The 23,832-nt window shown below is 41.7% G+C and overlaps 2 protein-coding genes across 3 annotated transcripts in view; one reads left to right on the top strand and one right to left on the bottom strand.

Moving 5' to 3' along the window:
- Window positions 1–3,891, bottom strand: part of clpb (ClpB family mitochondrial disaggregase) — a 35,164-nt gene extending 31,273 nt beyond the window's left edge. For both annotated transcript variants that reach the window (XM_069534633.1, XM_069534634.1), the window contains exons 1-2: window positions 2,780–3,891; window positions 2,159–2,210 (exon numbers count right to left, since the gene is read on the bottom strand). In XM_069534633.1, the coding sequence (XP_069390734.1) occupies window positions 2,159–2,210; window positions 2,780–3,227 (500 nt within the window). In that variant the 5' untranslated portion in view covers window positions 3,228–3,891. The remainder of the gene's footprint in view (window positions 1–2,158; window positions 2,211–2,779) is intronic.
- A 3,776-nt stretch (window positions 3,892–7,667) lies between these two features.
- stard10 (StAR related lipid transfer domain containing 10) lies at window positions 7,668–23,296 on the top strand. Its single transcript, XM_069534635.1, has 6 exons — window positions 7,668–8,487; window positions 17,949–18,096; window positions 18,260–18,363; window positions 21,341–21,458; window positions 22,189–22,241; window positions 22,978–23,296. The coding sequence occupies exons 1-6, from the start codon at window positions 8,329–8,331 to the stop codon at window positions 23,182–23,184; spliced, it is 789 nt and encodes a 262-aa protein (XP_069390736.1). The 5' UTR covers window positions 7,668–8,328; the 3' UTR covers window positions 23,185–23,296.
- Window positions 23,297–23,832: the final 536 nt, after the last annotated feature.

Here is a 23,832-nt window from a genome sequence, read left to right as displayed (position 1 = left end):
TTTGAGGAAGAATTATTGGACTTCTCGGTCCAGACCTCTCCCCTTTCTCTGCTGCCACTCAACAGACACACCCTGACACACTACCACTTCTATAAACTCAAACCAAAGCACTTAACACATCTGTGACCTGCTGACTGGAACTCTCACCTACACCATCTGCCACATGGCCACAGGTAACATAAGCCTGCAAATGGAGACACACGTGGATACACACTTTTATGCACACACTCAAGTACATGGATTTGGATGCCGATATCCAACAACACAAAATGCACACACAACAATCATCAGTTGATTAAAATAGATGTACACATTCATCTGATTTCTTACAGTGGTGAGCAGCAAAATGAACGAGAAATCCAATGTCAACATTAAGAGTGATGTGTGTCTGTAAACATATCCAAAGGTAAATGGGACATAGTGGATTCTTTAATATTTTATTATCATAAAGTGATTTCCACAACAAAAGTGCTAGAGTTGGTGCATGGTCCCATCTTCTGTCCTCAGTCTTTGTAATGCAATATGATCAACAAGACAGATGGGACCAAAAACTACTACAAGCATGGTGCATTGCTATATCTATGTCTCTCACACACACACACACACACACACACACACACACACACACACACACACACACACACACACACACACACACACACACACACCTGTGCTCACGTGGCATAACTGTTTTTGTGAATCTCAAAAATAAAAGTTTTATGCAAACAAAAGTTAAATTAGCGGGAGGGGAAAAAAGTCACAGTGTTAAAAATGTGATGAGTGGTGTGGAGCGTGACATCCATCTCTCTCACTCTCACTCTCACACACACACACAGCACAGATGATGCTCTTCTTCCACCTAGTGGTTACCGGTGGGACTACAACTACAAGTGTGTTTTCATTACTGTACATGATCCCAACTATTCCAGAAAACGGCCCAAGCAGATGACATGTGATACCTGTTCTCTCTCTCTGTAGTATTTGCAGCTGTCTGACAAGAGTAGACCATAAAACTTTTACCCAAATTGCATAAGAACCCGTACTCCACCCACTAGCCTCCTTGAATCATGTGGTTCACAATTGTTATGGACGTTTTCTTGAAGCTGGTGAAAGGAGAACTCAGGCAGCAGAAGAGTTTAATGTAGACTTGATGCATCAAGGAGACCAGAAGGTGCAACAATATACAAACGCTAACACAGTAACATGAGAAATTGTCACCCCCGAGTCTGAAGATGTCTCCCACAGCACCCCCATATATCTTCCTCTACTTGCGTCACCCATTCCAACAGCACATCCATGAATGACTAGAATTGCTGTCGCTCTCTATGTTACATGGAGGTGTTTGATTCTGTGTCTGGGGCATCTAAGTTAGATATGAAAGTCCCTAAACGTAGACACTACAATGTATTGTGTGTTGGTCCTTTATCTATAACCTGACCTTGGGTACTGCTTAGAGAGAGAAGGGAGTGAAGGGATCTGTGGAATTAGACAGGCACTATTCTCCTGTACAGACATAAGATACACTATAAACATAATATACAGTCATATATACATTAATGTGTGAGGATGGTCAAAGACTCCTCAACAACAATGTAGCGTGCTTCTCTGTGCTCATTTGCAAGGTGTTGTTGAACATACACATCTGTGAAATGTGTAACACAATCACGCAAATTTAGTGTGACTGCCCGAGCAGTATGTGTTTTCCTGGCTGTGGTCTCTGTTGCAGGTGGTTTCCTTCCTTACTCTACTATGCACTGGTCTCATGGTTTGATTTGCCTGACTTCCACGTTGTCGGGAGGCTCCGCCTACTCATGATTGCTGACTCACTGCGCCTGCAAAGCCAAGTATAAAAGCCAGGCTGCATTCTTCTGATCTCCTTCTCTCCCTGGACAGCCAAGCTCCTGCTCCTTGTTTGTACTTTTTGTTCGCCACCATACAACACAAGCTACACACACGGCTTTCACCTGACATTCATACATTTGGTTATTCCTTTGATTGTACTAAAAAATGTTGCTTGGAATCAAGCTATCAGTGTGGACCTCCCTTAATTGCTGTGGTCTAAAATTAGCTGGTCATAACATTAGATAGTACAAAAACATTTTCTGCAATACACACAAGTAGACTTGATGAAATATTTTTTGAGGACTGTAAATAATACCTGGACACTTCTTGAAAATGATTGGTCCTTGCTGCCTCCAGAAGAGCATCACCTTGATGGTGCAAAAAGAAAGAGAGATACAGAAAATATTACACAGGGAGAATGTAGAATATAAGATCCAGAGTGAGTTATCGATTGGGCCACATTTATCAGTGCGTTATTGTTTGCTGATATGAAAACATTTATTTCATGGAATAAACAATGCAGACAAAACGTGCATGTTTATTTTCTTAACTCAAGTTATTTCTATTTTGTTAAGTTTTCTTCTTATTTACAATTATGATCAAGTTCATGATTAAACTGTAAAGTATTAAACCTCATACAGTTCTTTTCATAGGGTTTGATAATGTCATCTTAGGAACCATTGCCAACTTGTTTAATCAATATATATAAATTGGCCAATATATTAGTTCCTGACATGTTTTACTTCCTAATATCAGCATCAGCCCTCAAATATCCTTTTCTGTCAGGCTCTGCAGAAATCTTAATTACATACATATTGTTGTGCAGCAAGACAAATCAGATACCAAACTTTTTTTCATTTTCTTTGCAAAACTGAAGAGTGACCTCATAAAAGAAAGGGCTGTTGATTCTATGACTGCACACTGATTCAGTGTCTACCTTTGTCATCAGAGTCTTTCTTCAGGCAGAAGGCCACGGCTGCAGCAGACAGGACGCCGGCAGAGGCAGCTCCAGCCCGGCCGGCTCCTCCACCTTCGCCCCGGCCCTCACCTCCGCCGCTCTCCTCCCAGTAGCGGCTGTTGTTGCGCCCCCTGCTGGCCAGAGCCGCCCACGAGCTGCGGCGGTTCTCCAGGTTGGACACCCACCCAGGGGCGAGGTGGTGGTACTGCACCGCGGGTCTGACACTGGACGCGGCGGGCTCCTCGGATAAAATCCCCCTCCTGGACACTCGGGACGTGGAGACGATCGGGTTCCGGTTCGACTCCGCCGGTGTCTCGCGGATGCCCTGGCACGCGCCGCCGCTCGCGCTGGTCTGGAGCACGCGGCTGCACGGTGACAGGCTGCGCGACCTTCGCGCGATGAGCCTGGAGGGGACGGAGGATAACATGACGAGAAGCTCACCGAGAAACCAGCGGAGGTGAAGCCGTCGGTGCGGCAGTGATTCCGGGGGACAGAGGACGCTCCACAGCCGCGTCAGTTCAGGTATAAACAGCGTGAGGCCTCGGCTGACAGGCGGAGAAGAGTCACAGTCCGCAGAACCAAAACAAGCGCTTCACCTCATCCTACAATGCACAGCGAGGATGTCGCTACCGCGCGCGCTGCATTCTGGGAAATGTGGTTTTACTCAGCAGCAGCAGCTACACGGCTCGGCCACTTTGACGAGATGAGCAACATACACGTACTTCCGCGTTCGCTTGATCCAACTAGAGTGTTCTCAGGAGTTCAACACGTGTTGTTGCTTCAAGTGGATCATGTCTGCGAAGAGGCGCAATGATAGAGACAGAGCTTCAAGATAAAAAGCTTAAATACAGCGGATATATTTACTGTCATGTGCAATCCATTCACTGTACATGACCATCTTTCCTGTTTTTACAATGAATATATTTGTTTTAATTCCATTCATATTTTCAAAATTCCTTACATATAAGTATTATTACCCTTACACTTACAGTATTGCATGGTACTTATTACTGATGCATGTTTTGACTCATTCTGCTGTATTATTGTACCCCCCACCCCCCTTGTGGAACTAATAAAGGGTTATCTTATCTTATGAAGTTCCCTGTGTGGACATGCATAATGTTGACAAGCACTAACAGATGGTTTTGAAGTTTTGATTGTAACTGTGTTATAAAACAGCGGTAGAGTGTTACAGTCCCGTTCTAACAAATGACTGGCCTAGTTTCCATGAAACAAGAGAATATGTCTCTTTACAGTTAACCAGCCTTTGTCCTGCTCTTTTGTTTCCCTTTGGTTTCCTATGGGGGAACTTTGTTTTGGTTTTCTGGTGCTCTCCTGTTCACATGTTATCAATGGGACAGTGATTATGACAAAAATGTGATGAGACAAGCTGTGGTCTTTGCTGGAACCTGCCTGTTGACAGAACCACTGTGGCCGCCAGGTGGCGTCAGAGCACTCTGCTGGTGTGGTTTCAGTTGCACCACACTGGACCATTACAGACAGGAGGTCTCTTTAATTCCACTTGTGGATTTCACACATGATTTGGAGATTTCCCTTTTCATCAGTAAACATGAAACACACATACCACATGGAATGACGGCACTGCAGTCAACTCCTGTTTGCCAGATCTTTTTTTATAATTACAGGTTTAGTGGATGAATCTTCACAGACCCCCAGTGTGCCATGGACCCCCATCTGACAACCACAGTAGAATCAAGATAACAATGTTGACTAAATGTCATTTTGTTGTGACTGAAATACAATCAAAGCAGAACCATTGTGACACACAGAAGAGTGGGGCCTCCTTCAGTGGAGCAGAGCTGTAATTTATTGTGCGGATGTGTGGTGTGCTGGCAGTAGGCTCATTGTGCACTCACCATACATGAATCATAGAGGACAACTCGCTCTGCCATCATAAATCCACTGGCACCTTTACCAGTCCTCTCTCTCTAAATGCTCCAGGAGTGTTAGCGTGGGTCTGATAGTGTGGATCCCTGTCGATACATTACATTCACTCTCCTTCTCATCCAACAAATACAGCTCGTCACCCACACCAGCCTGTCGATATGTTCAGCCTATAAAAATACTGGTGGAAACTAAGTAAGAAAAGCAGGTACATTTAGTTATATTCATACAGACTTACAACAAATAACCGTATTTCTTGCTATACATCCATCCATCAATTTTTCCATCATCTATACCACTTATCCTCTGAGGGTCATGGGGAACCAATCCCAGCTGACATTGGGTGAGAGGTGGGTTACACCCTGGACAGATCACCAGCATATCACAGGGCCAAAGAGACTAAAACATTCGCTCTCAAATTTTCCCCTATGGTCAATCTAAAGCCTCCAATCATCTAATCATCATGTCTTTGGACTGTGGGTGGAAGCCTGAGTACCCAGAGAAACCCCCCCCACACACACACACACACGGGAAGAACATGCAAACACCACCCAGAGAGACCCCGGCTGATCTGGGATTCAAACCCTGAAATCAACAGTGAATCAAGAATACAAGATAGCTCTTGTCATATTTTAGATTTGACTGGTATTTTTGTATGATGAGCACCACAACTCTCCTATTCTTACCTTTACATCTTATTTTTTTCCCCCTTTTGCTATAAAACTTTTCTTTACTCTTGGTTCTTTACAGTTTTCAGATGAGTCAGATCCACAGACCTGTTGGTTTTCCACAGGAGACATTTGACTCACCGCTGGAACTAATAACATGAATGGCTCTGAACTGGGTCTGACAGGACAAAATGTCTGCTGTGAGAAAAGGTCACATTCAGTAACTGTTTCCCTCAATGTTTTCCTGCTGAACAGTTTTAATTTAGGATACACTTTGTTTTCATTAAACTCATGCTCAGCTCATCCAGATGACAAAATTCCCCTCTCACGTACCTGTGCCAGGAGGTCAAAGGTCGAGGTAGCCTGGAGGTATCAATGAGAAAGATTGTTGGCGGCTCACTGATGAAAAGACTTTCAATAACATTTAGGTTGATTTACTCCTGGAATCATTCACATTTAATGACAGTTTTTGTGTGACAGTGATGCATGGGCCATTGTGTGTATGCTCATAACAGCTGAGCACCATGTAAGATGGGCAGTCATGTTTATTGTGGTTGTCTACATGCGTGAAACTTATCAGCAGAGAAAATGTCCAATCCTTGTTTTATACAATTTCAGAATCTAGTGCAGTACTCATTCATGCCTGTTTGGAATGAGCTGTACAATCTACTGTCACTTTTTATTGTTTGTGTGCTGGACATTGTGTGGAGAGCTTTTTAGAAACAGTCTATGGTGCAGAGTGAAGTGAACATTCATCCTACCTGGTTTATCTGTAATTAAGATTTTATAAACAATGTTTTTCTTAAAAAAGGAGAGGAATGTGCTTTACTGCTGCTCATGTATGTGGCTCATATATAATTTTTTTGACTTGCGCTTTGACTCAATTGCAGACAAGTACTATAGTTAAGGACAAAGAGGAAGACAACATGTTCAACCACAGACTGACTCTTTACCGCCCAACCCCCACTGACTGCTAAGGAGCGCTGGTGGCCTATGTTTTTATTAATATTGTATGTACTGCACTTTCTGAAGCATTTTACAATACACATGCTGAGTGTGAAGTTGATCAGATGGTTTGTGAGAATTACTTTTTGCAATAAGACAGACAGACAAACATATAGGCAGGTAGATGTACACATGTGACCCTGAGAATGAAACGTTAAGGTGCACGTCAGATGATTTGGCCCTGAAGGTGTCACGAGAACACCCATAGATCAAACTGAGACTTACAAATGAACAGGGTGAAGGTAGAGGCCGATGAAAGAGTGACACTGAGAGAGAAAAAAGATGGAGAGAGACAGGCTGCAGAGAGGAGATATAACACAGAGGTTAGTGCACTTCTAGATATACTGCATTTCATTGTGTTCTTGACCAGGAAGCATGACACAGAGAAGGGGGGGGGGGGGGGGGGCACCCAATGACTTTACACGTCAGCCAACTGCAGCCAGGCGCGCCCCCGCTGCTCCGTGAACTAACTACTTTACTGACAGGTTTGTCTGCATGGTGTGATGCGTTCAAGTCCTGTAGGAAACTGAGGGATACCCTACTTTTACACAAACAAATCTTATAAAAAAAATATAAATGAAATATTTTCTGCTTCCATCTGGTAGGGCCATTTTTGACATTCAAGAAGTTTCCAAATTTGAGCATGTTATTGTTAATTAATTTAATTTAAAGATAAAGTTGGGGGTGTCCCAAAATGAACAGCAGCAAGTAAGTGCCAGTTGATCCAAATGTAAATCGTACAAAAAATTCCTCCGCACAGGCTGAAAGGTGGGGGGACATTGCTAGCCACAAACATGTAGCTTGCACATATTGTATCACACCGTACTGTATCATATCAGTAGGGGGGCCGTATCTGTTCGTATGCCTGAAAGCATGAAAGGTATTGTCTCATCATATATTGAATCGTATCATATTGAGTCATATCGCATCGTAGCATGTTGGATTCTTTCACATTGTTTCATTGTTACAGTTATAGTTCATATGGTTCAGCTTTAGTTCAGACTCATAGGTTGATCTCTGTGTTAAAGATAGAACGAGAGATACACAAATGACAAATGCATGACAAGTGTGAAACGTGGGGACATTGCTTGCCACAAACATGTAGCTGGCACCTATTGTATCGTATTGTATCATAACGTAGCATTTAGGCGTGTCATAGTGTATCGTGAAACCCCCGTGCCTCATTTCCAATCAAAAGAAGTCAACCGAACAAATGGTCCCTGAGGCAGCAGACCCCCCGAGCTTTACGAGGAGCACGTAAAGGTAGCACGGTTGGTGGGGGGGTTGGGGGAGGAGGGGGGCGTTTCCATCTCTGCGTCTCTCCTGTCTGCTCAGCCGGTTTCCTCCTCCTCCTCCTCCTCCCCCTCTTCCTCCTCTTACTGCTCACCGCATCTCCTCCTTCGCCTCCTCCTCCACCACCTGCCACGGCGAGGGACGCAGCGATGGAGAGACGCTGCAAATGATTACAAGACTGCATCAGAGAGAGAGAGAGACAGAGAGACAGAGAGAGAGAGAGAGAGAGAGAGAGGGAGAGAGAGAGAGGGGGAAAGAGGGAAAGAGAGAGAGGAACATATGGTTAGTGAGAGGAGCGGCTGTTAGTGAGGACTGCTCAACTCAAACTTATTTCATCAACTACCACACATTTTAAATCGTCTTTTGATCCATCACTTCTTCCCCGCCTGCGGCTCCGCTCTCTCCCGGTGTTCAGCGGTTCTCCTGCGGGGTCTGGATTGCGGTTATACCTCCCTGATCGCGCCACTCGAACTCACGGATCATCACAAGACAGCCCACCAAGCTGCTCCCAGGGAGGAAATTGAATTAGACAAGTTATTCCCAACAGAAGAGGAGGACCGGGCAGGACAGGAGGGGCCGGCCATCGGCTCTACTTTGCTTCCGTGTCTCCAGCCGGGCCCCACCAGGAGTCTCCTCTCCGTCTCCCGGTAACGAGCCATGTCTGGACACACCGTGACCATCCCGGACGACCGGGCGTTCGCCAGCTTCAAGGCCGAGTGTCTGTGCGAGGAGCGCTGGAGCATGAGCTTCAACAAGGGGGGCATCACTGTGTGGACCGAGGGTCTGGAGGAAGGGAAGTCCGTCCACAAAATTAAGGTGAGACCAGTTTAAAGTCCACAGGTATGAAATATGTCCTACTGTGAATCCAGAGGGATATTGTGCAAGTTCGTATATATAAAAGAAATGCCACTTTGTATACTCAATCTTACAGATGGATGATATGGACAAAAAGTTTATTAAGATAAACATTTTCATATCGGGCGATATCGATAATTATCATGATAAATGATGTCACGTGATGATTAGCGATATAATCTTGATAACGATATTATGATTGTCATCACGTTACATAAGTGATCCTGATAATTACCCATGTGGATAATCAATATGTTATGTCTAGCAATGTCCCTACTTTTCATGCTTTCATGATTATTATGGTTATTTTCATCTTTTATACAGATATCACTATCGATAATTATGAGGATAATAATGTGACATTTATCAGAACTATCACATTATTATTTCCTTCAAGTTTAAAGAATGTCTTTTGCTGTTGAGTGAAGGTTGCGCTTTTTAACTATTTATGAATGAAGAATGACAAACACTTGACAAACAGCAAAAATTCTGAGGCAGATCACAGATGTGTCACATACCTCCCCACCAGGGGCGGGGCTAGGGGGGGAAATCTGATTGGCCCCTGAAGTGCCTCTGTCCTCTCAGTAGTCTTTTGTTTTTAGAATAAAATTGTCACTTACTGACAATACTAACAATCAATCTGTCGATATATTAAGATCTGTTAAAGACCCAATGTGTTTGAACAGTTTTCAAAATATATACAATGATGAAAGCTACTGAGCTCACAGTAAACTAGCAATGTGCATCACTGAGTCTGGAGGTGTGCATGGGTGTTGGACATATAATTGTCCCCTTCGTGTAAATTGGGGCCTCTTTATGGTCCCTGATTTGAGAAAAAAACCTAGATCTGCCTCTGTTACTGACTGTGCTTGTATAAGCATTATTGTATTGTATTATCCCCCAGCCCTACTTAAACTAGAGCTTTTCTATTGAGACCTGTAACAAATATTTTGAGGAAACATATTGAGGGCATGGTTGTGTGGAGCTCTGCACAAACTCACAGGGAAAGGGGAGAGATAAAACCCTGCTGTATAATCAAATTGGCAGAGAAGAACTCTTTCTAAATTCCCATATGATCCAAACTGCTGACATGCTTGATCCACTGCTCTTTGCTGCATCGCACCATTGTAGCTGCTGAGGCTTCTCCCAACCAGTAACACCAGATACAGTAACACAGTGATAGTGTGCTGTCTGTCCTGCACGTTGTCACTGTGTAAACATTAAAACAAATGGGGTGGAAAAAAATGGTCCCAATCTAATGGTAACAGTGGGAGTGTAGAATCATTTTCATGATCATTGTGTAGTGAGCAAATCCCGTGTTAGACTCTCTGATGTAGTCTATATATAAATGTGTGTAGTGATTGGGTTGTGAATAAATGCCTGATACTCAATATAAGAAATTACCTACAGCGAGAGCAGCACTTAGGTTTCATTTTCCAGGGGCACGTCATAATCCTCGGCCTGTGAAACTATGATCAAGTCTGTATCCATTAGCATGTCATAGTGGGTAGTGGAGCATAAACAGCATCAACAACTGCGGAATTAGATTTGCTTTACAACGCATGGAGAAGAGCACAAAAGTACAACCAGAGTTATGGACAATAGAACTGCTCAGGAGAATTAGCTGATCAATAGGCAGAAAACGAATCAATGGATTCAGTTATGAATTCAAATCTGCTGATGATTTTCTGCTTTTTCTCAGTTTAATATCTTTGATTTCAGAGACAAAATTTGCAGTTTAAAGACACTATTTTGGGTCAGGCTAACTTAGGCACACTAGTTTTTGGTTAGGTAGAAGAAGAATATTATTTTGACAGAGTACTTGAGTAAACTTAGTTATCTATGCAAATAGCAGACATGGCAGTTGATCGTAACTGTGAATATTTGTCTTGGGGAGTCAATGCAGAGGCTTCATTAGCACAGAAGTGACACTTTGAGCCATGGAAAAAGTGCATATCACCAAACACATTTTATTTGACCACAGTATTACTTTGTCATGGTGTCCTGGGACACTGGCCCAGATGGAAAACTAATTATTCAGGTGAGCTCTTCACAGCACACTTATGAAAAAACATTTCATCATCTCTGGTTGTTTGCACATGTTAAAATAAAAAAATTTAATACAACAAAATGTCTTATTTTAATTATACGCAAGCCGAACTAACCTAATTAAAATGATCAATTATTTAAAGACAGTTCATGTTTTGGCTCAGGTGATCTGCTCATCCTCACCAGGTTGTTTTTATTATTTTTATTTTGTATTTAATATCTAAAAATATCCACAGGACATTTAGGCATACATGTATTTCTTTTGGGTAAACATACATACTTGAATAAATGATGAAAGTTTTAGTCGAATCCAGCAGAATCTGGGACCCACAGCCTTGTGGAAACTGTTAAAAGTAACAAAGTAAATAAAAAAGACAGTTATATCACAGTTTCAGTTCACTATGACAGCACGCACGACACTCTCCACTTAGCCTCAGCTGTCAGTTGGGACCCAAACTGACAGCTGAGTGCGTTTAGTGGCTCAAACTCTCTTGTCGTGTTGTCAGATTCACTCTGGAGACAGATCTGGCCTCACAGCTGACAGGTTTTTGGGAAGGTTTACTGATCTGAGCAAAGCTGAGAATGTGATTACGGTCAGTTAGTATAGAAACACTTCCCTCCCTCCCATATTTAGAGATTCAAACTGAATACGTTCTTCTCTGTGTAAATGTATGTGTGTGCTTTCCTGCTGGTGTATCCGGATCTGAGGCGCTTGAGAGAGCCACCAGGTGTTTACTCTGTTAAATAAAGTTGTGTGCATATGTGTGTGTGCGTGCATGGGCGTGCGTCTGTGTGCATAGGGGTGTTATCTTTCTGTGCAGGGACTGCAACAGCTGAGGGTTTTTCTTTTTCTTCTTGCATAGTGTAATCAGATTTGTTTAAATCAGCCTTCGTTTGCCTTACGATTCCTCAGGCTGCATCCTGTGTGTGCTCAAGGAGAGGTGTGTAATGAAGAGAGTGCGCATGTGTTTGTGTGTGTGTGCGTGCAGAGGGTACAGTTCTGCTTATTCATGCTTTTTCATACAGGACAGGTGTGTTTCCTCACCCCAGCTCTGCAAACATTGAAGGAGAAAGTGCACACACACGCATTTGGCGTCTGGGTGGGGCAAAGAGCAATAACGTAACTGGCACTTTATCTTCATGTAAACATGACAGCGGCAATAGCTTGATGCACCTCTCATTTTCTCTATTAAAAAACTGAGACTGCTTTTTCCACAACCTTTCTTGCTGCATCACATTCTCTATTCCTATAGCATTAATGGTGGTATAGAAAAACAACAACAACAACAGTGCACTATATCCAAATCAGAGAGTGAGAGGGAACAGCCTGGCAATCGTCATTATCATTAGTGGTCTAATTATCATCTGCCTCCTCCTCATCATAATCATCTTCACAGCCATATTCACCAATAATGGCTTTTATATCACAGTTGTAATCACTCACACGAACCATCATCATCCTCATCCTCACCATCATCATTATCATCAATGATATTAATAATGCTTATAATGCTATGATGATAACGATAATAATGACAACTACAACAACATGATGCTGATACACGAACACACACACACACACACACACACACACACACACACACACACACACACACACACACACACACACACACACACACACCAAACACTCCTGGGGTTTGCCCTCTCCCACGCTGACACAGAGGGATGCCTGGCTCTGAATCACACACACTCACCCCTCTTTATTTATTTTTTTCATAATTGTCTTCCACAATCATGTATCAGCACCCAGGGGAGCAAATGATGAGAGTTGACAAGTTAGAGGGAGGAAAGGATGGAGGGAAGAGAATCACAGGGAGAGAACAAGAGTGGTGAGACATGGAATGAGGCGGGTGGAGTAGGTGGGCTGTGCAGGGTTGACAGGTCGTTGGGTTTACTCTGAGTGGGCAGCCAGTACAGTGTATACACGCTCGACGAAACAACTTCACAAACACTTAGTGTTTGTGTACCTGTGTTTTGTCTCCCTCTGTACCTGATTTTTCTAAACTCTCTTTCACCCACCTCGCTCCTTGCATCATCTGTTTAGTTTACTGAATTAAGGCATAACCAAATTACCCACACATATATTGAGCAGGTCGTACGTCTTCATTCTGTCCTGGACGTCTTTTGCTCCCTTCACTTTTCCTCTTTCACCTTTCACATTTGTTTTCCCTTCTTTCTCCAACCACTGCACTGTTTCTGTTGCCTGTGGATACAATGCATCCATTGTTCTCCCTGCTTTTCTATCTACATGTGCGCTTGGACACAGACTTTAAATTTGAGACCTTATGGATACTGGTAATCTCTTTTAAAAGATATTGGACACAGTTCATATTCATATTCTTTTTATAGACGAATCATACTGAAGACTTTATGTGTTTTTGTTGATCCGATGTGGTGAGTCCATGTTGAAGAGTCAGAGACAAGCCTGTAATTAATAGAAAGAACTGTGTCTCCAGAAAAAAACATATAGTGTCTCCATGCTGCCCCTGTGGTGTGTCCATAAGTGTCCATAAGCCACAACATTCAAATTTGTCATTTACATGTATTTAGCCAAATGTCCTCTGTTATCTTCCTCCTGACCACGTTCATGCGTAGATCATAGTAGATGATGAGAGAATTTTCATTTTTTGGTGAACTATCCCTTTAATAGATTGTCATTGCATTTGCTGTGTCAGCTCTGCAGCAGATGACTCAACAATCTCAAATCACATTTGAACAGTTAATGAGCTTGTCTCTGACCCACTGATTTTTCCACTGGACCTCCCATGCTCTGTTTTCTTTCTCACAGTGATTTAAACTTTTCATTCTTTATTGAATTAAAGTTGTTATATAGTTATAGTATAGTATATTATAAGTTATTATACCATAATATAAAATAACATTGTTACTAGTAAAAGTCCTGCAATCAAAATTATTATCTAAAAATGGCTGATGAAAGTATTAATAGGAAAATGCAAGTAAAAGAAGTCATTCCACTGAAAGTGTTATAATATTATAGATGAGTATTATTCATGTATTAAAATGTATGTTGTAATTTTTGTATTGTAAGCTTTATACACCCCTGTGGCCACTTAGATAGAGATATATATGGATACACCTGTACAGTCTAATACAGAACTGATAATATCAATGTACCTTTACAGAGATCATACCAGTCAAATTATATTAACATCTTCAGAAATGTTTGAATTCATTTACTCGTTAATTAATGAGGTTTAAGTTGATATATCATTCAGTCCAGTATTACAGCAGCAACTATCCATTCATTAGCCTATGCTAAACCAAGTCATATACTTCAACCATTCACAGCTATGGTCAATTTGGAGTCTCCAATTATCTGCATGTCTTTGGACTGTGAGAGAAAGACTTGCTGACTAGTTTTATTTAAAGCCCTCACTCCAACTGTGGGTGTGAAAGTGTTTGTGTATGATTTAGCTCTGTGACGCTTTTGCAACCAGTTACATATTTTTGTGCATTTCACAAAGCTCAGGTGGGAACACAGATTTGTCGACTGTGTTAGTTCCTTGATCAATGATGTGACAACACACACACACACAGTTGACATCGGACACACTTGTGTAGTCAGACCGGTTAAAAACAACATGACTTGGTCTCCGTGAACAGAAATGACATGTTTGTTTGTATAGAGCAGGGACGTGTGTTCGATCACGAGACACATGTGGGGCCACCTTTTTATGCCAGGTGTGAACACACACACTCAGAGCTGTCCACTTGTGATCAGATCACAAAAACCACATGTTAATACCAGGTATGTATTAACTGTAACATGTGGCTTTATTTGGCCTATGTGACCTTCTGCTTACCAGGATATTGGAGTGTATACTTTCACACTTTACACTTGGCTGCAAGTTTACAAGTGACTGAGCCATCTCATCTCTGAGTATGAATAACTGGAGTCTAACGCACATTTTTAGATTTCTCTCCAGAGTATGAATCAATGTCTGACAGCAAAATCATGACTCATTCTACCTCTTAAATAGAACCATAATTAGCTCCTGTGATTTCCTGGATTAATATATAATAATAATAATAATATATTAATGAGGTTATACTCATGCCCTGGATCACATCCAGACATTTAAAGGTTCCTATTCTGTTGTTTAGTCATAAACATTCAATCTGTATTTTCCTGCTCCCTGCATCCATTCTACATCTACTTGTTCTCTCTAAGGGTTTTTGTGTTGTGGTGTCTTCACTCGTCTTTATTCCATCGTGTGGCTGTCGTGAAGCCCTGTGACTCTGCCTTCGTCTTAGGGCCTTATAAATAAAGTTGATTTAAACAACTGTGGCACAGCAGTGAGTGCACATATAGCTATAAAGCACATAGTAACATTGGGTCCCATGCAGCATGTTTGTTTTCTTATCCTAAATTTGTCTTGCATTTGTTCGTACAGTGAATTCGTACAAACATGCCACATGAGATTCAACAAACCCAAACAGAGAAGTGAATAAATAACTTGCGTGAATATGATAAATGCCATCTGCAAGAAAACTCAAAACATGAGAAATTTGCTACAGGTTCTTTTAAATAGCTCATTTGCACAATTTGTTTTGTATGAGCAGTTCTTGCATGAGGCCTATTGTTTGAACCTGTCATGTTCGACTCAGAAATCATGAAACAACATGTCTTGAACAACTGGATTCAAAATGGGTCAATTAAGAGTTCTAGTAATTTCTGGTCCCAGAGCAATTAACTTAATTTGGGTCTTTACCTTAAAGCATTTTTCTGAAGTGGGGACTTTTTGTGAGTCCTCCATCCTCACAGTTACGCTTTCTTCCCTTTAGTATGACATCATTCCCCAGCATCATCTGACACTTTCTCAGAAGAAATAAAGGAAATGCTCTTCATGATGCATTTGCTCAACATGACTATTTGACAGAGATGTTCCTTAAGTGTATGTCTGCTAAATCAGTAAAACTTTAGTCTCTGGGTTTTCCAACCATCCAACCATCAATTAATAACTAAATACATGTGATCGTCAGTTTGTGTGAAGAGGGACAGAAGCAGTTTTCAGACACGACCTTCAAGTCTGTGGTTTTCTGCACAGACGTGTTCACAACAGCAACATATCCTCTTTTCAGGTGAGAGGTGGAGCAGCTGGGTGCAGCAGACAGAGACAGGAAGTGACGTCTTAACTTTGCTGCATAGATCGCCTGATATTAACTGCAGCAAACTGACACTGTCGTCAGCTGCCACCACCACAAACTCCCTTGAATATTTGTCTGCGTCTTCTACGTGTGTGACACCTTTTTTTCTGATGCCGACATCTCACACAGTGGAAACAGATGACCAATAGCAACAGAGTAGGCTTTTGGCCAATCAGAGCAGACTGGGCTTTATAGGGAGGAGGGACTTAAAGAGACAGGAGCTAAAACCAGGCAAGAGGAGCTGCAGCAATGGACAGTTTGAGGAAAGTGATGTGTTTTCTAAACATTAGAGCATGTAAACCTTTTCAAGTGAAACTGAATATGAGCATATGTCTCCTTTAAGTTTTTCTGATTCATATCTGAAGGAGCTCTACAGATTCAGTTGCAAGTGCACATGTTCTATTGCTCCTAATGTGCACCACACAATATATTTCACGAGCTTTTGGTATGGATGTGACTGAGAGGAGACCTCCTGTCTAAACAGCTGTAAAGCCCAGTGTAGTGTGAAGATGGTGATCATCTTCTTAAATTAAGCCTGCGAGGAAAACACAGGAAACACAATGGTACAGGCTGAGCTTGAAACCTATTAGACTGATTTGTGATGGGAGTTAAAATCATCTGGGACAGACGAGCTCCATCCATTTCTTTCTCGTTTACTCTTCTTCTCTTACTCTTTTTTTTTTTTCTGCTGCTCCTCTAGCCGCTCACATGCTCTTAATGTTTGTGTTTCTAAATCTCCATAGCTTTGTCCCATCATGTCTTTATCTCTCTGTGACTGTCCCTCCTCTCCCACCTTGTTGTTATTATTAAGACTCCTGTTACTATTAAATCCCCCTGATAATTGTAACTGTAGTAACAACTTGACTCCGTGGCTGCAGACCGCTCTTTACATGGCCCATATGTGCACTGCCATCTACTTCAACCCTGGCATAGCCATGGGTCCCAGTGGTTTCATTAGTAAGTTGTGTGACACACCTACACAAGACTAGTTCCACATCAACATGTATGGATATAAACAGCTAACTCCACCTAGAGTTAAAATATATCACCATACTTTATCTTAGATTTCTAAGTAGACTTTTGGATCCAAACTTGCCAGCCTATTTCCACCTATTTTTAGATATGTTTCATTGAATCTGGGTTGCAGCCAAAAATGGTTCAGTCTCATTTCTAGTTGTAAACTGTACATATCCTAATCCCTTTGTCCAAAAAAGCAGGGGACCTATCGCTGTGTGAGCAGCCAGACCCTCAGCTTCCCCTTCACTCCCACAATTGTGTGTGCCTGTGTGTTTGTCTCTGACCTGTTCTGAATGTGTTGTTTTCCATTTAAGAGCTCAGGTCTAGTAATGGCTCATCTGTGGTCCATGGCCTGCCTCTGGAACATCTTCTCCCTCTCTCTCCCTCTTTCACACACAAACACACACAGACACACACGCACACACACACACACACGTTTTGTACAGCTATCTTAGTGAGGACACTCATTGGCATAATGCATTCCCCAGCCCCTTACCCTAACACTAACCATCCAAAGTAAATGTCAAACCCTAACCCTTAACCTAACCTACACCTAATTCTAACCCTAACCCTAAAACCAAGTCTTGATCCCCAACCGATTAAAGGGGGTCACAAAGTGAGGACCGGCCAAAATGTCCTCACTTTGACAAAAATGTCCTCACCCCGTGGGTTAAAGACTAAAACTGGTCCTCACAAAGATAGCTGTACAAACACACACTCACACAAGCTCACAACCTGTCTTTTCTCTGCTCTCAGACACTGACACTCTCCAGCCATCTGATCTGTCATTCACACGTCACTGTCCTATCCTGAGTATGTGCAGGATCCTTCCACACTTATAATTACATACATCTTCTAAATTCATTTATGTGTGCTGCATATCAGATCACCAGCAGCAGGTTTTTTTTTTGTTTACTTTTACCTTTGTAAGCATGAATACCAGCAAACTCTGTAGTTCTCCTCAACACTGGCACAGTACTTTACTCTGAACTTAAGGGATGCAGCATCATTAAAATGTAATGGATTTTCCTGCTGCATAGCCTGAATTGGTTATATGATAAATATATATTCAGCAAAATAGTCAAGTCCATAATTCAGCTGTGTTGGCGCTTTGTAGTTTCTTCTTTATTGCCTGACCAAAACCTGTGTCTCTCTCTGTCTCTCAGTGTCGGATGGTGTGCAAGGACGTATCAGCTGAGACCATGTACGACGTGCTCCATGACATCGAATACAGACGGAAATGGGACACAAACGTCGTAGAGACTTTCGACATCGGGAAACTCACGGTCAATGCGGATGTCGGTTACTACTCATGTATGTGACACACTCACAACATATGCTGCAGAAACTGTTTACAGCAAGCATCTGCACTCATTTGTCACTAATTTCATTTGGAACTGTGAAGGGAAGCAGATACACACAAGTGCACATTGATCTACAATGGGGAGTTCACCAGATTTATATTGTTTATTTACAGGGAAGTGCCCAAATCCTCTTCGGAACCGTGATGTCATCACACTTCGTTCCTGGCTTCCAATAGGGAAAGATTATATCATCATGAACTACTCCGTCAAACATGTTGTGAGTATATGCACACACAGACACACCCACACGTTACACATACTCCACTGGGAATTCATTCAGCAATTCAGGAAACTATAACTCATGTGCATGCGTATTCAAAGGTGCATTGTGAAAGAATTTTAAAACTAGAATGGTATTCAGAAAAGTGCATACCTCCACCAAGGCCCAAAAGATCCACAAATTATTTCTTGGGAAAACGGTGAAAATGTAAAAAACACAAACGAACATGCAATTTTGAAGGAAAGTACAAATAATTCCCCTGATCCACATTGACACCAGTATTAAACTGGTCTTCTGCCAAGTTTCACAGAAATACATTCAGTAAATTTGATTTTATCTTGCTTACAACCAAACCAACCAAAAAATGGATAGGGGTGGAAACTCAACCTCCTTGGTGGATGGAATGCACATTGGGTTAACTGACATGAACTTTTATGCAGTTTAGCTTAAGGGCGTTGTGCTGCACTTTGGAAAGGTAGCAAAACAAAACTGTGTGCATTAGCCATTTAACAGGCTGCTCATCTGGAACCAGTGCTTCCAGGCAGGAACTGGAGAAACAATTTGGCCCCTTCCCAGAGTCTTAATGTACCTCCTGCACTTGACTCATCTACCTGGGCAAATGATAAATGTACTTTGGCTTGCAATGCTTTATTATGTGTTGGAATATTTAATGTAATTCATTTGAATATATTTGCATTTTTACCTCAGCTTACATTCATGCTCTTTAAGAACTTGAGTAACTTCACTGACAAAGGCCAGTAAGAGAAAACAAACACTGTGACCATGTGAGTGACTTTCATTTTGAATCAGTCCTGAAATCCTGCATTTAGTTTGGCTCCATGTGTTTGTTGTCCATTTTTCTAAGCTTGTACTCATCTCTCCAGGGCTACAACAACTGATTATCTCCACTATTGACTAATCTGCAGATCAATTGATTGTCTGGTCTTGACAATGTCATAAAACAGTGAAAATGCATTTCACAGTGTTGTGAACAGCATTTGCTTTGTAAAACCAAAGGATATTCAATTCACTATCACTAAGACAAAGTAAAACTGCAAGTCCAGACTGAGATATATGATAAATCAAATATCAAAATAATTGCAGATTGATTTTCTAAGAGCAATACGCTAATCAAGTAACTGTTTTAGCTCTTCCTCTCTCACTCTGTCCTCCCGTCTTCTATCGCTCCTGTTATTTCATGTCTCATTTTCTTTTTCTGCTCTGTCTGTCTAGCTTTTCTGTCAGTCTTTTTTTCCTCCTTTTCTGTCTCTCCTTCCTCAATCCCATTTTCCCTCACTAAAATCATGTTTACAGAAGGATAAGAGCTCTCATGTGACTGTTGGCGGTTGACTTCCGTCTCGCCTTCCGCATTCCTGCATCAATAAGTGGTTACGAACATAATAGAGAGTGTGTGAGTGTGAGTGTGTGAGTGTGTGTGTGTGGAGTTGTGTGCAGGTTGTGACGTCCATACATGTGTGCATGACTGTGTGTGATTAGCCAAGGTCACCCTTGATAGTCAGCAGTATCTGAGAGTTTGACTTGTGAAGTAGCTTAAGAGGATACTCAGTGGAGTGTTGAGTTTGTGCATCCGCTGCCAGGACTCAGCCCACTTGTGCAGTATCTGATTTTACATTCTACAAGCTCTCGTCCAGGATTATTTTTCAATCATACATTTTGAACAGTTCGACAGGTTAGAAAATGTACCTTAGGACCCAGCTGCCATTGTATCTCTAGTTTGCTCCACTGCAAATCTCCCGTTCTACAATGGTCAGATTGTTATGGTCTAATTAATACTTGCAGGAGAGGCTTATATGTTTATGTAAGTGCTACAGCCAACCACTGCTCTATCAGCTTACCTATTGAGTACTTTCTTTAAGCCACAGTGACAGCATGGCTGCAGAGATGCAATGCCACCACTGGTCCACCACTTTGGTGCAGTCTGAAATATTACAACTACCGGGTGGATGATTACATTTTGTTTAGCCAGTCATGGTCAACAGAGGCCTGTAGTCTTTGGTGAACTCTTCCTCAAAACAAAATCAAGTTTAAGTAATTTTACCTGCCAAATGCATGTTGGCATGCTAAGCTATGGTGAACAGCATAGACATTACATGGACCTGCAAAACAGCGTTATGCTAGCATTGTCATTTTGCGCATGTTGGGTATACAAACAATACCTCTGCTTTGCTAAGCCAAGTGTAATGCTAAGTTTCAAGAAAGCTGCAAAACATTCACAGAAACTGTCCTACAATGAAACCTAGTGGTTAAGAAGTGTGGGTACCTCAGCTGTGAGTCAAATAACAGGAAAAGATAAAACAGTTATCTGATGTTCTCCTCTGATAACAGATCGTTAGCTGACTGCTGCTCTGTGGGCTGTGTGCCTGTCCCAATTAGCACAGGCTAACCAGTATTGCACTTTACAATCATGAATAATATTCTTAGAAGCGTACTCAAATGAGCTGGCTGTGGGGAATAGTGGGCTAACGCTGGCCTGTGCTGCTGTGTAATTCACTGGGTTTAGTGTAGACTGGATTTGCATTAGAAATATGATTGTGAAGCAGAAAATCAGCTTGACCTGCAGCTTAAAAACAGCACAAAAAGCACCCTTGAATTCCAGTGCTGACTCTGCACACCCTTTATATTATTTGATAAATGTTCACACAGAGCTCAAGACAAAGTTCTGAGGATTGTGTAGGTTACATGAAGCAGATATTAAAATAAGGCTATTGTTATGCAGCAGTGACTTGGGCTTGAGGGTGAATGTGTGTATTATTTGCATTCACTGATGGATTACCTTAGCTGTAGTGTGTGAAAGCCAATAAATAAATTGAATAGGCAAATTAGCTGGCAATGTGTAATAAGCAGAAATTAAGATTATTCAGCGTTCTGATCAAGGACACGTTTGAGAACCAGGTTGTTGGTAGATTCAATGCGCAAGGATGATGAATTATGTGTTTGTGTGTTGTCTCTACAGAAATACCCTCCGAAAAAGGACATGGTGAGAGCTGTGTCCATTCAGACTGGCTACATGATCCAGAGCCAGGGGCCCAACCACTGTACCCTCACATACATGGCCCACATAGATCCACGAGGTAATAAACACACACGCACACACACACACACACTTTTCTCCCATTGGCATAATGCATTCCTTTGAATTTGTATAACCGGCCAAAGTATCCTCACAAAGTCAAAATATTAAAAATTGGCCCTCATAACTATAGACACACACACACACACACACACACACACACACACACACACACACACACACACACACACACACACACACACACACACACACACACACACACACAGTAATCAGCACACAAGGACAAACTCAGACTACAATCACAGAAAGGCTGAAACACACACACTCAGGTGCTTGACGCATGCTCAAACTTCTAATGAATGATTCATTCCTCTGCCTTTATGTCAAAATGAGTTGTCATAGTAACCATATGAAGGACTCTCTCATTCTTTTTGGTCTCATTTTCTATTCATTAATCCTCTTCTGTTGTTCTCCCTTTAATTCCCTTCACTGTCATTCTTTTGCATGCGAGTGCTTGTTGTGCAAATTTCTTTAATCGCTGGTTTGTAAGGTGTGCGTATTCTTATGCATTTTTGTGTGTGTGTGAGTGTGAAGTTTGTTCAATGCTTCACCTTGATCCTCAATGACATGACATGCAATAAAGCAGCCTTTCAATCCCTCTTTTATATCTCCTCCATTCTCCTCCATTTTCCTCTTCCTGTCTTACTTCTATTCTCTCTAATTCCCTCTCTCTCTTTCTCTTCTTCTGCTCACTCTGTCTCTTTTTGCAGGTTCATTACCCAAGTGGGTTGTCAACAAGTCTTCTCACTACCTTGCTCCTCGCGTAAGTAATTTGCCGATCGACGCATGTTCTGAGTGTTTTGTGTGTTTGTCGATGTGTTAATCCACAGACACTGCGTTGAGGTTATACACAGCACAGAGGCTGCCAAAATGACAAACATGCAGAGCTTAAATGCTTGTTAAATGTACACTCACACATTCCACACATACAGGTTACTGCATTTATCTGCTGTTTCAGGGTGTGTGCGCATTTGTTGAAATAGGGCGAAGACTCTCCTGAGACTCTCCCAGGATGCCATCTGCATCCTGGGAAGGAGGAATCCCTTGACAATCAAGTTAAAAAATAGAAGCTCAGCGAGATGTATAAATCCCACTGAACATAACCATGCTAGTGATACAATACAATACATAGACTGTATATTGGCCAAAGCATCTTGATCGCCACCTGGTGGCTAGCTGCAGTATCTCTTAAACCCTGACCCCTCCATGTCAGCAGAAATGACAAACAAAAGTACTTATTAACTAAAATTTCCCTCCTGATATTTCTCTTTGTTCATTTTTCTCAATGTGACATTTTTATAACTTTATGATTTTATGATGTCCTTTTTATCTCCTGTGAACCCGTCACCCATCCATCTATAGACTATTTCTGTTCAACTCTGTTGAGTCTATAGTTCAATCCACCTCATGTCAGACAAATTATGGTGATCACTGCCATTATTTCTTCTATTAAATCTATAACAAAATAAACTGATTGATCTTACTTTTATTCCCTCTAGGCAATGAAGAAGATCAACAAAGCCTGTTTGAAGTATTCAGAGTGGAAACAGAAACACAACCCTGGGTTTAAGCCCTGGCTCTACCCTGAGCAGACTACATTACCCAGCATCCCACTCTCTGACCTCAGCATCCAGCATGCCGAGAGCCTGGAGAATATTGATGAGAGTTCACTGGCTGAGACTCAAGATAGAGAAGACAGCGACTAACAGACACACACACACACACACACACACACACACACACACACACACACACACACACACACACACACACACACACACACACACAAACACACACACACACACACACACAAATAAATATATTTGCATACGCAGACATCACATCGCAGAGTCACATGTATGTAAGCACTCATGTACACAGACCAACTCATACTTCACCAACTTAATCCCATGCTTGCATTAATAATATATGAACACACACATATACAATCATGCATCATAGATGCACTTACATATACAAACCTACCCACCAACCCACTCAAAAGAGGCTGCAATACTTGGTATTTCTCTATCAACATTTTATAATCAGGACCTATGCAGATTATCAGAGTAAAAATACTGTATATTTTCATTAAGATTCACTGATGTAATTTAAAATATGAACAATGGATTTCAAAATTCTACTTTTCTCCTGGGAAAACACTCGCGCAACCCGTAATGTTGATGTATACAGTAAGAACATACTTATATAGACACATGGACACACACACTGTTCGTTGAAACTACATTTATGCATTCAGACTTGCCCATGTTGTCTCTCTGTCACTCGTTATGTTTCTCTGTCACATTTTGTAAGCACATGATAAATATGCAGGTGTGAAGAAGGCAGCTGAA

Source organism: Paralichthys olivaceus, chromosome 11 (assembly GCF_024713975.1).
Source record: "Paralichthys olivaceus isolate ysfri-2021 chromosome 11, ASM2471397v2, whole genome shotgun sequence".
NCBI lineage: Eukaryota > Metazoa > Chordata > Actinopteri > Pleuronectiformes > Paralichthyidae > Paralichthys > Paralichthys olivaceus.
The sequence above is the reverse complement of the archived record's forward strand: the minus strand, read 5'-3'. Positions and strand labels throughout refer to the sequence as shown.

What these genes read in the sequence shown, in the direction of transcription:
- stard10 (XM_069534635.1), top strand. Translation starts at nt 8,329, where the DNA reads ATGTCTGGACACACCGTGACCATCCCGGACGACCGGGCGTTCGCCAGC. An exon ending in ACTACTCCGTCAAACATGTT is followed by an intron (nt 18,364 to 21,340) that starts GTGAGTATATGC and finishes TTGTCTCTACAG; the next exon opens with AAATACCCTCCGAAAAAGGA. An exon ending in CTCACTACCTTGCTCCTCGC is followed by an intron (nt 22,242 to 22,977) that starts GTAAGTAATTTG and finishes TATTCCCTCTAG; the next exon opens with GCAATGAAGAAGATCAACAA.